Raw genomic sequence first — 17757 nt, 5'->3', positions numbered from 1 at the left:
CCTCTTTCCTACACCACTCCCGTACAACCCATCTTCCCAAGGACTCCTCCCTTCCCAATCATTCAATCCCCTAACAAAATGTTCCCTAACCAGCTGGCTAAACACAGCTCAAATACCTTCTCAGATTCCAAGGAGCTGATTATCGACTTCAGGAGGAAGAAACTAGAAGTCTACAAGCCAGCCAGGGTATCAGAGGTAGGAGTTTGCGAAGATTCGGCTTGACATCTATAACTTTGACAAACTTTTATAGATGTGTATTGGGGAGTATTTTGATTGGCTGTGTCACTGCCTGTAATGGAAGCACCAATGCCCTTGAACGGAAAATCTTGCAAAAAGTAGTGGATTGAGCCCAGTCTATCATGGCTAAAGCCCTCCCCACCACTGAGCACATCTACACGGAGCGTTGTTGCAGGAAAGCAGCATCCATCCTCAGGAACTCCCACCATCCAGGCCATGCCCTCTTCTTACTGCTGCTATCAGGAAAAAGCTACAGGATCCTCAGGACTCATATCACCAGGTTCGGAACAGTAATTATTCCTCAACCATCTGCCTCTTGAACCAATGGGACAACATCACTCAACTTCACTGCCCCATCAGTGAACTATTTCCATGACTTACAGACTCACTTACAAGGACTTTTCATCTCATGTTCTCGATATTTATTGCTTATTTACTTATTATCGCTTTTCTTTCTGTCTTTCCTTTTGCATTTGCACAGTTTGTTGTCTTTTAAACATTGGTTGTCTGTCTACCCTGTTAGTGCTGGCGTTCATTGATTCTATTATGGTTAGTAGATTTATTGAGTATGCCTGCAAGAAAATGAATCTCAAGGTGGCATGTGGTATAAGGGTCAACGATGGAAAGGGGGAGCAGTTTCGGTTTCCGGGTGTCACCAGTGTCCAGAGCAGGAATTCCCAATTCGTTTTGTCTGAGGTACAGAAGCCTGAAGACCCATATTCACTGATCTTCTCCTCCTCCACCGGATTTCTGAACAATCCATGAACTCATCAACATTACCCTTTTTGTACTGTTCATTTTCTTTGTAATTACATTAATTTTTATGTCTGTCACTGTACTGCTGCCACAAAACAACACATTTCACATCACATCAGAGGTGATATTAAACCTGATTGATTTTATGTCAGTTTTGATCAACAAATCAGAAATTTCACAGTCAAAGCTTCACCTTATGTGATAGTCAGTATGAGAGGATGGGTGTGTGTTTGTGTATGTCCTTAACTGGAACCAATGTCTCAGTGTGAATGAGTGCATGACCGTGCATTTGGGATTTACCAGAATAGGGAATTGTTGCCGTGGTTACATAGGGTGGTGAGTCCTCAGCTGGAGAACCACTTCCATCTCATTCAGTAAGGGATTTACGGGTATTGGAGGCAGTTCCAAGAAGAGTCACCAGGAGGAATTTAAAAGGCACTTGTGTTGGAGAGAGCACCATGGTAGTGAAGAAGTTAGTACAATGCTTGGCAGCACCAACTTTCTTTACCACAAACATTTACAGGTTTTAGCAGTTTGCTGTGGTGTGTTGGTCAGGACACAAGGTCCAACAAAAAACCAGCATTTATTAAATAATAAAAATTATATAAAATAAAGTTAGAGGTTAAAGTACAGATATGGCATAAATACATAAATATCAGCATGTGTTTACATTGTAAACAGCATTAAAGAAAGTGATTTAAAGATTATATAGTGCGGTGTGGTGATGGGGTATTAGAGGGGGCTTTCCATCCGTGCCGGGTTGAGTGCCGAGCTAGCCACTCGGCCTCGTAAAAAACAAGGGTCGAGTCAGGAACGTTCATACTGTGACCCGGTTGATCCGAAAGGAGACCAATCCTGACACCATGCGCCAGACAGGAATGGCTGACTGTCCGGTGTGACACGCTATGAATGAATGGGGGGGGGGGGGTGGCTAATAAGAATGGTTGATCAGATTACCTGCCTGTGGGAAGAAACTTGAAGTTTTTTGATTTAATAGCCGTTAAGTGCTTTCTAAAGGTGAGCTTTCAGGGTGAGTAGTGTCCACAATGACTTTTTTTCTTTGTGCTGGACACATCCAAGTCTTCCAGTAGTGGGAGACTGCAGCCGAGTACCCTTTCTGCTGACTTGACAGTTTGTCGTCGTTTCCATGTACCAGAGATCCACTTCCCCTGTGACCACAAAACCAGGTGCTGCGGTTTCTTTCCACATTCCAAAGACATACAGGTTAGGATTAGGGTGAGTGAGTCGTGGGCATGCGATGTTGCTGCCAGAAGCACAGTAACACTTGTGGGCAGCCCCCAGCACAGCCTCGGACTGTGTTGGTTGTTGATGCAAACGATGCATTTCACTGTATGCTTCCATGTACATGTGACAAATAAAGTTAGTCGTTAATATCTGATCAGTTGGGAATACCTTAAATGGACATCTTGCTTGGCATGAATTAGATAAGGCAAAGTGTCTATTTTTGTAGTCGAAGATCATAGCAGGAATGAATAAATCAGCCTTATTATCACTGACATTTCATGACATTTGCTAATATTGCAGCAGCACAAAGACATAAAATGACTAGGTTATATAGAACAGTCCCCTTGTCGTCGTTTGGAGGCCCGTGTGTCTCACTGACCCTGAGAACTATGTTGGCTGGTCAAGGCTTTACGCTTTGGCTCTTGGTAGGGTCACCCATGTCAAACAGGTCAAAGGGGAGAGGCCAGACTAAGAGTGGTCCACTGGTCCTTTGGGTTCAAGGGTTCATGAGCCATTCAGAAATCCAACAATGGAGGGAAAGAAGCTGTTTGCTGAAATGTTAAGTCTGGTTCCTCAGGTCCTAGTAACTCCTCCCTGATATAGTAACAACAAGAAGGAGGAGCAATGATGTAATTCCCCCCGCTGTAGCAACAAGAAGGAGGAGCAATGATGTAACTCCCCCCTGATGTAGCAACAAGGAGGAGGAGCCATGATGTAACTCTCCCCTGATGTAGCAACAAGGAGGAGGAGCCATGATGTAACTCTCCCCTGCTGTAGCAACAAGAAGGAGGAGCAATGATGTAACTCCCCCCACTGTAGCAACAAGGAGGAGGAGCCATGATGTAACTCCCCCCACTGTAGCAACAAGGAGGAGGAGCAATGATGTAACTCCCCCCACTGTAGCAACAAGGAGGAGGAGCAATGATGTAACTCCCCCCACTGTAGCAACAAGGAGGAGGAGCAATGATGTAACTCTCCCCTGATGTAGCAACAAGAAGGAGGAGCAATGATGTAACTCCCCCCACTGTAGCAACAAGAAGGAGGAGCAATGATGTAACTCCCCCCACTGTAGCAACAAGGAGGAGGAGCAATGATGTAACTCCCCCCACTGTAGCAACAAGAAGGAGGAGCAATGATGTAACTCTCCCCTGATGTAGCAACAAGGAGGAGGAGCCATGATGTAACTCTCCCCTGATGTAGCAACAAGGAGGAGGAGCCATGATGTAACTCTCCCCTGATGTAGCAACAAGAAGGAGGAGCCATGATGTAACTCTCCCCTGATGTAGCAACAAGAAGGAGGAGCAATGATGTAACTCCCCCCACTGTAGCAACAAGAAGGAGGAGCAATGATGTAACTCCCCCCACTGTAGCAACAAGAAGGAGGACAGGTTGGGCCAAAGCTCGTTGGAGTTCAGGAGACTGTGCGATGACTGAAAGATATTGAGGATTAGTGGTGTGGCTGCATGGGATGGTTCCCCCCACCCCATCAGTTCAAAGTAAAAAGTAAATTTATTATCATGTCACCATATACAACCGTGTATCTGTATGGGCAGACTCAGTAAATCCAAGAAACATAATAGAATCTATGAATGACTGCACACAATAGGACAGGCAAATGACAACAAACTGAGCCAGTACAAAATAAAGACATAAAAATAAGTAAATAAGCAATAAATATCGAGAACATGACATCAAGAGTCTTTGAAAGTGAGTCATTTGGTTGTGGGAACATTTCAATGATGGTGCGGGTGAAGTTGGGTGTAGTTATCCATGTCAGTTGATGGATATTAATTGTTCATGAACAAGGTGGTGTGGATCCTGAGGCTCCTGTACCTTCTTCCTGATGGCTGCCTGGGTGCTGGGGGTCCTTGATGATGCTTTCCTGCCAGACCACTCCATGTAGAAGGGATACAACTTCACAATCATATTGGATGGACAAGAGGAGGGAATCCCCTCCCAGGTTTCTGACTCTGGTATTCTCTTCCACCCAGAGCAGTCATTATATATATTTCAGGTGGATTTTGGCAGACACTTGGATTGCAGGAGAGAGACGGTGAAATGGAGTGTCCTCCATTGGGAGGGCACTTTCCTCCGATGGGCAGCTGTCTTCCCCAGGGCTAATGACGTTGCTGAATAAAGCTTTGGTTCTGCTGCACTTGGCAGTATTGTGTGCAGTTTTGGTCACACCATTACAGAAGGATGTCGAGGGTGTAGGAGAGGTTTGCAGGGTGCTGCCTGGATTGAGTATGAATTATAAAGAGAGATTGGCAGAGGCTGAGGGGTGACCAGCAGAGGTGTGTTCCTTCCATTGGTACAGGGAATTGGTTTATTATTGTCACATGTACTGGGGTACAGTGAAAAGCTTGGTTTGTGTGCCATTCAGATAGGTCATTCTGTACACGAAGAATATGAGAAGTAAAGTCTTACCCGCTGCGTGCAAACTCTGCCCAATACAACATCACCGACTTGCTCAGCTGTCTCTCCTGCTCAGACGTGTTGCCTGTGAAATGAAGTCACGTGGTCACCTCTCAGGGCAACAGCAGAGTGCGCTTCAGTGGGGCGGGGGCTCTCCGCCAGTAGGTGGGGGGGGGGGACTGCTCTTCAAACATTTAACTTTCATCTCCCACTCCGGTGGCTTCAGGTGGATGTCGCAGCTGTACAAATACAGACTGGAAGCATGGCGGTCACTATGCTACAGGAAGTGGAGGCTTTGGCGAAGGTGTAACCACAGCAGAGCAGAGCTTCACCAAGATGTTGCCTAGATAGAGGGCACGAGCTATAAGGAGAGGGTGGGCAAACCTGGGTTGATTTCAGTGTCGTGTTGGAGGCTGAGGGGAGACCTTGGGTTACAGGAGAAACAGCATTTCAGGGTGTATATTGTATATATTTCTCCGACACTAAATGTACCTTTCACCTGATAGAAGTTTCTAAAATTATGAGAGGTATAGTCAAAGTATTTTCCTAGGGTAGGAACGTCACCAGACAACATGCAGTTAATTTGAAAGATGTTAAACTTAAAGAAGATGTGTGAGGCATGTTTTATTCACACAGGGAGTGGTGGGCGCCAGGAACATGCCCCAGGGGTGGTGGCAGAGGCAAAACCATTAGAGGCAGATAGGCAGACGAACACAGGGAGTGGTGATTGTGCAGGTAGAATGGATTGGTTTAATTTGGCACCAGGTTCAGCAGAGACATAGTGGGCTGAATGGTCTGTTCCTGTGCTGTACTCTGTACTACGCAGGCTGGCAAGGGGGCTGCACTGAGAGATGATTTGTTAAACTGATTGCCCATTTGCTTTATTCTAAGGATGCTCTTGGCCATATTTTTGCAAACCTGGAAACCTACCCCACAACCCAGATTCAGTACCAACTGGAATAGGGAAGACCACTCGGCCCTTTGTAGGCCCTTGCTTTCCAGTGGCTCCTGGCTGATTTGCACCTCTCACATAAGAACATAAGAAATAGGAGCAGGAGTAGGCCATCCAGCCCACCGAGTCTGCTCTGCTATTCACCTGCCTTTTCCGCATAATTCCCCTATATGCAAAAATCTAAAAACCTTGTCTTAAATGTATTTACTGAGGTAGCGTCCACTGCTTCACTGGGTGGAGAATTCCATGGATCCACCACTCTTTGGGAAAATCAGTTGTCTCTCATCTCTGTTCTAAGTTTACTCCCTGAATCTTGAGGCTATGTCCCCTCGTTCTATTCCCACCTACCATGTTGAAACAACTTTCCTGCCTCTATCTTATCTATCCTGTTCATAATTTCATATGTTTCTACAAGATCTCCTCTCAGCCTTCTGAATTCCAGTGAGCACTATCCCAGGTGACTCAATCTCTCTTCATAGTCTAACCCCCTCATCTCTGGAATCAACCTGGTGAACCTCCTCTGCACTGTCTCCAAAGCCAGTCTATCCTTCCTCAAGTACGGAGACCGGAACTGCACACAGTACTCCAGGTGCGGCCTCACCAGTACCCTGTACAGTTGTAGCATGACCTCCCTGCTCTTGAATTCAATCTCTCTAGCAATGAAGGCCAACATTCCACTATCCTCTGTCGACTCCCCCCTTCTCTAGCTCTGTATCAACTTTCACCAAACAACTTCCCAACTCTTCACTTCATCCCTCCCTGCCCGGTTTCACCTATCATCTTGTGTTGCTCTCTCCCCTCCCCCCACCACTTAAATCTACTCATCAGCTTTTTCCCGCCAGTCCTGCCAAAGGGCTGCCTGGCCTGCTGAGTTCCTCCAGCATTTTGTGTGTGATGCTTGGATTTCCCGCAACTGCAGAATTTTTCTTGTCCAACATACCATTTGCCTTCTTGACAGCCTGCTGCACCTGCAAACCAGCCTTTTGTGATACGTGCACAAGCACTCCCAAGTCCCTCTGCACAGTGGCATGCTGCAACTTTTTACCATTTAAATAATAACCATTTTTCCTTCCAAAGTGGATGACCCTGCATTTACCAATATTGTTCTCCATCTGCCAGACCCTTGCCCACTCACTAAACCTATCTATATCTCTCTGCAGCCTCTCCATATCATCTACATAATTTGCTTTTCCATTCAGTTTATTATCATCAGCAAATTTGGATACACTACACTCTGTCTCCTCTTCCAGATCATTAATGTATATCGTGACCAGTTGTGGGCCGAGCACCACCCCTGCTCACCACTGATTGCCAACCAGAGTAACACCCATGTATCCCAACTCTCTGCTTTCTATTAGTGAACCAACCCTCTATCCATGCTAATACATCACTCCCAATTCTATGCATCCTTATCTTATCTTGTACCCTCACAGGTGATCCACATTTTGATAACATTGCCCAAATTTTAATAATCTTACATTCAAACAAGGAGTCACACAGGTAAACAGAGCATAGAAAAGTACAGGACAGCCCCTTTGGAACATGTCGATGTGCCACCCTTTTAATCTACTCAAAGCTCAGCCTAACCCTTCCCTCCCTCAGGGCCTATTCAAGAGTCTCCTAAATGTTGCTGATGTATCTGCTTCTATGACCACACCTGGCGGTGTATTCTATGTTCTCTGTTTTTAAAAAATCTACCTCTGACTTTTCTCCAATCACCTTAAAATTCCGCCTCTCATACCAACCATTTCTGCCCCAGGGAAAAGTCTCTAGCTGTCCACTCAAAGACTCTTATACACCTTTATCAAGTCACCTCTCAACTTTCTTCGCTCCAAAGAGAACATCCCTAGCTAGCTTCGTCTTTTCTCACAAGACATGCTCTCTAATCCAGGCAACATCCTGGTAAATCTCTTCTGCACCCTCTCCAAAGCTTCCACATCCTTCCTATAATGAGGTGACCAGATCTGAACACAATATTCCAAATGTGGTCTGACTAGACTTTAAAGATCTGCAACATTACCTCGTAACTCTTGAACTCAATCTCCCAATGAATGAAGGCCAACACTGGAATGTTGCAACTATAATTAAACATTGGTCAGGCCACAGAGAGAGTACTGTGTGCAGTTCTGGTTGCCACACTGCAGGGAAGATGAGCTGCCAATAGACAGAGTACAGAAGAGATTCACTAGGATGTTGCTTGGAATGGAGGGCTGTAGACTGGACAGGTCAGGTTTATTCTCTCTGAAGTTCAAAGCAACAAGTAAATTTATTATCAAAGTACCCTCTAATTCATTTTCTTGTGGGAATTCACAATAAATACAAGGAAACAACAGAATAAATGAAAGATCGCATATAACAGGGTTGGCAAACAACCAATGTGTAAAAGACAACAAAATGAAAAAAAAGTAATAAATAAATCAACTATAAATGTTGAGACCACAGAAGAAGAGTCCTGGAAAGCGAGTCCATAGTTTATCAGAACAGTTCAGTGATAGAGTGAGTAGTTATCCCTTCATGATCAAGAGCCTGATGATGTAAAAACCATTCCTGAACCTGAAATGCTGGGAGCCAAGGGAGTCCATACAGAGGTCTATAAACTTAGCAGTGGTTAGGAAAGGTCGAAAGCTAGTCATTTACCCAGGGTATAGGATTCTAGAACTATAGGACACAGGGTTTAGGTGAGCAAGAAGAAAGTTAAAAGATATGTGAGGTGTAGGTTTTTCACACAAAAGGTGGTTAGTCTCTGGTATCAGCTGCCAGAGGAGGAGGTGGAGGCAGGTACAAAGACATTTGGACAGGTGTATGGTAGGTGAGGCAGGTACAATGACAGTTAGAAAACCTACAGCGCAATACAAGCTCTTCAGCCCACAAAGCTGTGCCAAACATGTCCTTACCTTAGAACTACCTAGGCTTACCCATAGCAGGTGTATGGTAGGTGAGGCAGGTACAATGACAGTTAGAAAACCTACAGCGCAATACAAGCTCTTCAGCCCACAAAGCTGTGCCAAACATGTCCTTACCTTAGAACTACCTAGGCTTACCCATAGCAGGTGTATGGTAGGTGAGGCAGGTACAATGACAGTTGGACAGGTGTATGGTAGTCCTTTAAGGTCATTGTGAATCCTCTCATTTCTCTCACCACTGGATCCCGAATTGAGCTAACAACAGTAATTGGAATAGGAAGGGAGAAGGTGGTTATAGGCTGAATTTGGGCAAAAGGGATTATTGTAGATAGACATTCAGATCAGCATAGACGAGATGGGCCGAAGGGACTGTTTCTGTGCTGCAATACTTTACAATTCCAGACTATCCACAGGCTCCATGACTCCTTCCTGCTTATCCTACACCAAACCCAAATCTCACATCAAGATCAGCTCATTACCAAGCAGTTCGTCAAAATCCCGGATGAAGGGGCCTCCAAAGACAAACGAAAGTTCAGCCCCGTGAGCAGCCCTTGTGAACTGGGGTATTCTTGTTTCATAGAAGCTGGCACGATGCTGGAATTCGTACAAAAACACAGGGTTTCCATCATCTGCAAACCAACCACGGTAACAACAGATAAAATCTAGTCACAATTACATCCTGGAATCTCAGTGGATCAAAAGCTTCCCATTCCCTGCTAATGTGCAGATTCCCAATGGACTGAACCATACTCATCTCCTGCCAATGTACAAATTTCCAAAGGATCAAGCTCTTCTCAAGGAACTGAACTCTCCCCATTCACTGCAGATGTACAATTTCCCAAAGAACAAAATTCTGCCCAAAGGACCAAACCCTTCCCATTCTCTGCCAATTTATAGATTCCCAGTGGATCAACCCTTCCTGTTCTCTGCCAATTTATAGATTCCAGTGGATCAAACCCTTCCCGTTCTCTGCCAATTTATAGATTCCAGTGGAACAAACCCTTCCCGTTCCCTGCCAATTTATAGATTCCAGTGGATCAAACCCTTCCCGTTCTCTGCCAATTTATAGATTCCAGTGGATCAAACCCTTCCCGTTCTCTGCCAATTTATAGATTCCAGTGGATCAAACCCTTCCCGTTCTCTGCCAATTTATAGATTCCAGTGGATCAAACCCTTCCCGTTCTCTGCCAATTTATAGATTCCAGTGGATCAAACCCTTCCCATTCCCTGCCAATTTATAGATTCCAGTGGATCAAACCCTTCCCATTCCCTTCCAATTTATAGATTCCAGTGGATCAAACCCTTCCCATTCTCTGCCAATTTATAGATCCCAGTGGATCAAACCCTTCCCGTTCCCTGCCAATTTATAGATTCCAGTGGATCAAACCCTTCCCGTTCTCTGCCAATTTATAGATCCCAGTGGATCAAATCCTTCCCGTTCCCTGCCAATTTATAGATTCCCAGTGGATCAAACCCTTCCCGTTCTCTGCCAATTTATAGATCCCAGTGGATCAAACCCTTCCCGTTCCCTGCCAATTTATAGATTCCAGTGGATCAAACCCTTCCCGTTCTCTGCCAATTTATAGATTCCCAGTGGATCAAACCCTTCCCGTTCCCTGCCAATTTATAGATTCCAGTGGATCAAACCCTTCCCGTTCTCTGCCAATTTATAGATTCCAGTGGAACAAACCCTTCCCGTTCCCTGCCAATTTATAGATTCCAGTGGATCAAACCCTTCCCGTTCTCTGCCAATTTATAGATTCCAGTGGATCAAACCCTTCCCGTTCTCTGCCAATTTATAGATTCCAGTGGATCAAACCCTTCCCGTTCTCTGCCAATTTATAGATTCCAGTGGATCAAACCCTTCCCGTTCTCTGCCAATTTATAGATTCCAGTGGATCAAACCCTTCCCATTCCCTGCCAATTTATAGATTCCAGTGGATCAAACCCTTCCCATTCCCTTCCAATTTATAGATTCCAGTGGATCAAACCCTTCCCGTTCTCTGCCAATTTATAGATTCCCAGTGGATCAAACCCTTCCCGTTCCCTGCCAATTTATAGATTCCAGTGGATCAAACCCTTCCCGTTCCCTGCCAATTTATAGATTCCCAGTGGATCAAACCCTTCCCGTTCCCTGCCAATTTATAGATTCCCAGTGGATCAAACCCTTCCCATCCCCTGCCAATTTATAGATTCCAGTGGATCAAACCCTTCCCGTTCTCTGCCAATTTATAGATTCCCAGTGGATCAAACCCTTCCCGTTCCCTGCCAATTTATAGATTCCAGTGGATCAAACCCTTCCCGTTCTCTGCCAATTTATAGATTCCCAGTGGATCAAACCTTTCCCGTTCCCGGCCAATTTATAGATTCCAGTGGATCAAACCCTTCCCGTTCTCTGCCAATTTATAGATCCCCAGTGGATCAAACCCTTCCCATTCTCTGCCAATTTATAGATTCCCAGTGGATCAAACCCTTCCCATTCCCTGCCAATTTATAGATTCCCAGTGGATCAAACCCTTCCCGTTCTCTGCCAATTTATAGATTCCCAGTGGATCAAACCCTTCCCGTTCCCTGCCAATTTATAGATTCCAGTGGATCAAACCCTTCCCGTTCTCTGCCAATTTATAGATTCCCAGTGGATCAAACCTTTCCCGTTCCCTGCCAATTTATAGATTCCAGTGGATCAAACCCTTCCCGTTCTCTGCCAATTTATAGATCCCCAGTGGATCAAACCCTTCCCATTCTCTGCCAATTTATAGATTCCCAGTGGATCAAACCCTTCCCATTCCCTGCCAATTTATAGATTCCCCGTGGATCAAACCCTTCCCGTTCTCTGCCAATTTATAGATTCCAGTGGATCAAACCCTTCCCGTTCCCTGCCAATTTATAGATTCCCAGTGGATCAAACCCTTCCCGTACTCTGCCAATTTATAGATTCCAGTGGATCAAACCCTTCCCGGTCCCTGCCAATTTATAGATTCCAGTGGATCAAACCCTTCCCGTTCCCTGCCAATTTATAGATTCCCAGTGGATCAAACCCTTCCCGTTCCCTGCCAATTTATAGATTCCAGTGGATCAAACCCTTCCCATTCTCTGCCAATTTATAGATTCCAGTGGATCAAACCCTTCCCGTTCCCTGCCAATTTATAGATTCCAGTGGATCAAACCCTTCCCGTTCCCTGCCAATTTATAGATTCCCAGTGGATCAAATCCTTCCCGTTCTCTGCTAATTTATAGATTCCCAGTGGATCAAATCCTTCCCGTTCCCTGCCAATTTATAGATTCCCAGTGGATCAAATCCTTCCCGTTCTCTGCCAATTTATAGATTCCCAGTGGATCAAATCCTTCCCGTTCCCTGCCAATTTATAGATTCCAGTGGATCAAACCCTTCCCGTTCTCTGCCAATTTATAGATTCCCAGTGGATCAAACCCTTCCCGTTCCCTGCCAATTTATAGATTCCAGTGGATCAAACCCTTCCCATTCCCTGCCAATTTATAGATTCCCAGTGGATCAAACCCTTCCCGTTCCCTGCCAATTTATAGATTCCAGTGGATCAAACCCTTCCCGTTCCCTGCCAATTTATAGATTCCAGTGGATCAAACCCTTCCCGTTCTCTGCCAATTTATAGATTCCCAGTGGATCAAACCCTTCCCATTCCCTGCCAATTTATAGATTCCCAGTGGATCAAATCCTTCCCGTTCTCTGCTAATTTATAGATTCCCAGTGGATCAAATCCTTCCTGTTCCCTGCCAATTTATAGATTCCCAGTGGATCAAATCCTTCCCGTTCTCTGCCAATTTATAGATTCCCAGTGGATCAAATCCTTCCCGTTCCCTGCCAATTTATAGATTCCAGTGGATCAAACCCTTCCCATTCCCTGCCAATTTATAGATTCCAGTGGATCAAACCCTTCCCATTCCCTGCCAATTTATAGATTCCAGTGGATCAAACCCTTCCCATTCTCTGCCAATTTATAGATTCCCAGTGGATCAAATCCTTCCCGTTCCCTGCCAATTTATAGATTCCCAGTGGATCAAATCCTTCCCGTTCCCTGCCAATTTATAGATTCCAGTGGATCAAACCCTTCCCGTTCCCTGCCAATTTATAGATTCCAGTGGATCAAACCCTTCCCGTTCCCTGCCAATTTATAGATTCCAGTGGATCAAACCCTTCCCATTCTCTGCCAATTTATAGATTCCAGTGGATCAAACCCTTCCCGTTCCCTGCCAATTTATAGATTCCCAGTGGATCAAACCCTTCCCGTTCCATGCCAATTTATAGATTCCCAGTGGATCAAACCCTTCCCGTTCTCTGCCAATTTATAGATTCCAGTGGATCAAACCCTTCCCGTTCCCTGCCAATTTATAGATTCCCAGTGGATCAAACCCTTCCCGTTCCCTGCCAATTTATAGATTCCAGTGGATCAAAAGCTTCCCGTTCTCTGCCAATTTATAGATTCCAGTGGATCAAACCCTTCCCGTTCCCTGCCAATTTATAGATTCCAGTGGATCAAACCCTTCCCGTTCCCTGCCAATTTATAGATTCCCAGTGGATCAAACCCTTCCCGTTCTCTGCCAATTTATAGATTCCAGTGGATCAAACCCTTCCCATTCCCTGCCAATTTATAGATTCCCAGTGGATCAAACCCTTCCCATTCTCTGCCAATTTATAGATTCCAGTGGATCAAACCCTTCCCGTTCCCTGCCAATTTATAGATTCCAGTGGATCAAACCCTTCCCGTTCCCTGCCAATTTATAGATTCCCAGTGGATCAAATCCTTCCCGTTCTCTGCTAATTTATAGATTCCCAGTGGATCAAATCCTTCCCGTTCCCTGCCAATTTATAGATTCCCAGTGGATCAAATCCTTCCCGTTCTCTGCCAATTTATAGATTCCCAGTGGATCAAATCCTTCCCGTTCCCTGCCAATTTATAGATTCCAGTGGATCAAACCCTTCCCGTTCTCTGCCAATTTATAGATTCCCAGTGGATCAAACCCTTCCCGTTCCCTGCCAATTTATAGATTCCAGTGGATCAAACCCTTCCCATTCCCTGCCAATTTATAGATTCCCAGTGGATCAAACCCTTCCCGTTCCCTGCCAATTTATAGATTCCAGTGGATCAAACCCTTCCCGTTCCCTGCCAATTTATAGATTCCAGTGGATCAAACCCTTCCCGTTCTCTGCCAATTTATAGATTCCCAGTGGATCAAACCCTTCCCATTCCCTGCCAATTTATAGATTCCCAGTGGATCAAATCCTTCCCGTTCTCTGCCAATTTATAGATTCCCAGTGGATCAAATCCTTCCCGTTCCCTGCCAATTTATAGATTCCAGTGGATCAAACCCTTCCCGTTCCCTGCCAATTTATAGATTCCAGTGGATCAAACCCTTCCCATTCCCTGCCAATTTATAGATTCCAGTGGATCAAACCCTTCCCATTCTCTGCCAATTTATAGATTCCCAGTGGATCAAATCCTTCCCGTTCCCTGCCAATTTATAGATTCCCAGTGGATCAAATCCTTCCCGTTCCCTGCCAATTTATAGATTCCAGTGGATCAAACCCTTCCCGTTCCCTGCCAATTTATAGATTCCAGTGGATCAAACCCTTCCCATTCTCTGCCAATTTATAGATTCCAGTGGATCAAACCCTTCCCGTTCCCTGCCAATTTATAGATTCCCAGTGGATCAAACCCTTCCCGTTCCATGCCAATTTATAGATTCCCAGTGGATCAAACCCTTCCCGTTCTCTGCCAATTTATAGATTCCAGTGGATCAAACCCTTCCCGTTCCCTGCCAATTTATAGATTCCCAGTGGATCAAACCCTTCCCGTTCCCTGCCAATTTATAGATTCCAGTGGATCAAAAGCTTCCCGTTCTCTGCCAATTTATAGATTCCAGTGGATCAAACCCTTCCCGTTCTCTGCCAATTTATAGATTCCAGTGGATCAAACTCTTCCCGTTCCCTGCCAATTTATAGATTCCCAGTGGATCTAACCCTTCCCGTTCCCTGCCAATTTATAGATTCCAGTGGATCAAACCCTTCCCGTTCTCTGCCAATTTATAGATTCCCAGTGGATCAAACCCTTCCCGTTCCCTGCCAATTTATAGATTCCAGTGGATCAAACCCTTCCCGTTCTCTGCCAATTTATAGATTCCAGTGGATCAAACCCTTCCCGTTCCCTGCCAATTTATAGATTCCCAGTGGATCAAACCCTTCCCGTTCCCTGCCAATTTATAGATTCCAGTGGATCAAAAGCTTCCCGTTCTCTGCCAATTTATAGATTCCAGTGGATCAAACCCTTCCCGTTCCCTGCCAATTTATAGATTCCAGTGGATCAAACCCTTCCCGTTCCCTGCCAATTTATAGATTCCCAGTGGATCAAACCCTTCCCGTTCTCTGCCAATTTATAGATTCCAGTGGATCAAACCCTTCCCATTCCCTGCCAATTTATAGATTCCCAGTGGATCAAACCCTTCCCATTCCCTGCCAATTTATAGATTCCCAGTGGATCAAACCCTTCCCATTCCCTGCCAATTTATATATTCCCAGTGGATCAAACCCTTCCCATTCCCTGCCAAATTATAGATTCCAGTGGATCAAACCCTTCCCATTCTCTGCCAATTTATAGATTCCCAGTGGATCAAACCCTTCCAGTTCTCTGCCAATTTATAGATTCCCAGTGGATCAAACCCTTCCCGTTCTCTGCCAATTTATAGATTCCCAGTGGATCAAACCCTTCCAGTTCTCTGCCAATTTATAGATTCCCAGTGGATCAAACCCTTCCCGTTCTCTGCCAATTTATAGATTCCCAGTGGATCAAACCCTTCCCGTTCTCTGCCAATTTATAGATTCCAGTGGATCAAACCCTTCCCGTTCCATGCCAATTTATAGATTCCAGTGGATCAAACCCTTCCCGTTCTCTGCCAATTTATAGATTCCAGTGGATCAAACTCTTCCCGTTCCCTGCCAATTTATAGATTCCCAGTGGATCTAACCCTTCCCGTTCCCTGCCAATTTATAGATTCCAGTGGATCAAACCCTTCCCGTTCTCTGCCAATTTATAGATTCCCAGTGGATCAAACCCTTCCCGTTCCCTGCCAATTTATAGATTCCAGTGGATCAAACCCTTCCCGTTCCCTGCCAATTTATAGATTCCCAGTGGATCAAATCCTTCCCGTTCTCTGCTAATTTATAGATTCCCAGTGGATCAAATCCTTCCCGTTCCCTGCCAATTTATAGATTCCCAGTGGATCAAATCCTTCCCGTTCTCTGCCAATTTATAGATTCCCAGTGGATCAAATCCTTCCCGTTCCCTGCCAATTTATAGATTCCAGTGGATCAAACCCTTCCCGTTCTCTGCCAATTTATAGATTCCCAGTGGATCAAACCCTTCCCGTTCCCTGCCAATTTATAGATTCCAGTGGATCAAACCCTTCCCATTCCCTGCCAATTTATAGATTCCCAGTGGATCAAACCATTCCCGTTCCCTGCCAATTTATAGATTCCAGTGGATCAAACCCTTCCCGTTCCCTGCCAATTTATAGATTCCAGTGGATCAAACCCTTCCCGTTCTCTGCCAATTTATAGATTCCCAGTGGATCAAACCCTTCCCATTCCCTGCCAATTTATAGATTCCCAGTGGATCAAATCCTTCCCGTTCTCTGCCAATTTATAGATTCCCAGTGGATCAAATCCTTCCCGTTCCCTGCCAATTTATAGATTCCAGTGGATCAAACCCTTCCCGTTCCCTGCCAATTTATAGATTCCAGTGGATCAAACCCTTCCCATTCCCTGCCAATTTATAGATTCCAGTGGATCAAACCCTTCCCATTCTCTGCCAATTTATAGATTCCCAGTGGATCAAATCCTTCCCGTTCCCTGCCAATTTATAGATTCCCAGTGGATCAAATCCTTCCCGTTCCCTGCCAATTTATAGATTCCAGTGGATCAAACCCTTCCCGTTCCCTGCCAATTTATAGATTCCAGTGGATCAAACCCTTCCCATTCTCTGCCAATTTATAGATTCCAGTGGATCAAACCCTTCCCGTTCCCTGCCAATTTATAGATTCCCAGTGGATCAAACCCTTCCCGTTCCATGCCAATTTATAGATTCCCAGTGGATCAAACCCTTCCCGTTCTCTGCCAATTTATAGATTCCAGTGGATCAAACCCTTCCCGTTCCCTGCCAATTTATAGATTCCCAGTGGATCAAACCCTTCCCGTTCCCTGCCAATTTATAGATTCCCAGTGGATCAAACCCTTCCCGTTCCCTGCCAATTTATAGATTCCAGTGGATCAAACCCTTCCCATTCCCTGCCAATTTATAGATTCCCAGTGGATCAAACCCTTCCCGTTCCCTGCCAATTTATAGATTCCAGTGGATCAAACCCTTCCCGTTCCCTGCCAATTTATAGATTCCAGTGGATCAAACCCTTCCCGTTCTCTGCCAATTTATAGATTCCCAGTGGATCAAACCCTTCCCATTCCCTGCCAATTTATAGATTCCCAGTGGATCAAATCCTTCCCGTTCTCTGCCAATTTATAGATTCCCAGTGGATCAAATCCTTCCCGTTCCCTGCCAATTTATAGATTCCAGTGGATCAAACCCTTCCCGTTCCCTGCCAATTTATAGATTCCAGTGGATCAAACCCTTCCCATTCCCTGCCAATTTATAGATTCCAGTGGATCAAACCCTTCCCATTCTCTGCCAATTTATAGATTCCCAGTGGATCAAACCCTTCCCGTTCTCTGCCAATTTATAGATTCCCAGTGGATCAAACCCTTCCAGTTCTCTGCCAATTTATAGATTCCCAGTGGATCAAACCCTTCCCGTTCTCTGCCAATTTATAGATTCCCAGTGGATCAAACCCTTCCCGTTCTCTGCCAATTTATAGATTCCCAGTGGATCAAACCCTTCCCGTTCTCTGCCAATTTATAGATTCCAGTGGATCAAACCCTTCCCGTTCCATGCCAATTTATAGATTCCAGTGGATCAAACCCTTCCCGTTCTCTGCCAATTTATAGATTCCAGTGGATCAAACTCTTCCCGTTCCCTGCCAATTTATAGATTCCCAGTGGATCAAACCCTTCCCGTTCCCTGCCAATTTATAGATTCCAGTGGATCAAACCCTTCCCGTTCTCTGCCAATTTATAGATTCCCAGTGGATCAAACCCTTCCCGTTCCCTGCCAATTTATAGATTCCAGTGGATCAAACCCTTCCCGTTCCCTGCCAATTTATAGATTCCCA

At 45.2% G+C, this 17757-nt stretch overlaps 1 protein-coding gene across 6 annotated transcripts in view; it reads right to left on the bottom strand.

The window, feature by feature from the left end:
- Positions 1-17757, bottom strand: part of LOC132407063 (carboxylesterase 5A-like) — an 82246-nt gene that overhangs the window by 637 nt on the left and 63852 nt on the right. For 2 of the 6 annotated variants that reach the window (XM_059993314.1, XM_059993313.1), the window contains exons 11-12: positions 8988-9137; positions 4666-4738 (exon numbers count right to left, since the gene is read on the bottom strand). In XM_059993314.1, coding sequence (XP_059849297.1) covers positions 4666-4738; positions 8988-9137 — 223 coding nt within the window. Of the gene's footprint in view, positions 1-4665; positions 4739-8987; positions 9138-17757 lie in introns of those variants that run through there. The other 4 variants (XR_009516366.1, XR_009516367.1, XM_059993315.1 and 1 more) reach the window with 4 other exon arrangements.

This window comes from Hypanus sabinus, chromosome 17 (assembly GCF_030144855.1).
Source record: "Hypanus sabinus isolate sHypSab1 chromosome 17, sHypSab1.hap1, whole genome shotgun sequence".
In the NCBI taxonomy this organism is placed as follows: Eukaryota; Metazoa; Chordata; class Chondrichthyes; order Myliobatiformes; family Dasyatidae; genus Hypanus; species Hypanus sabinus.
This window is presented reverse-complemented; position numbering and strand designations above follow the sequence as displayed.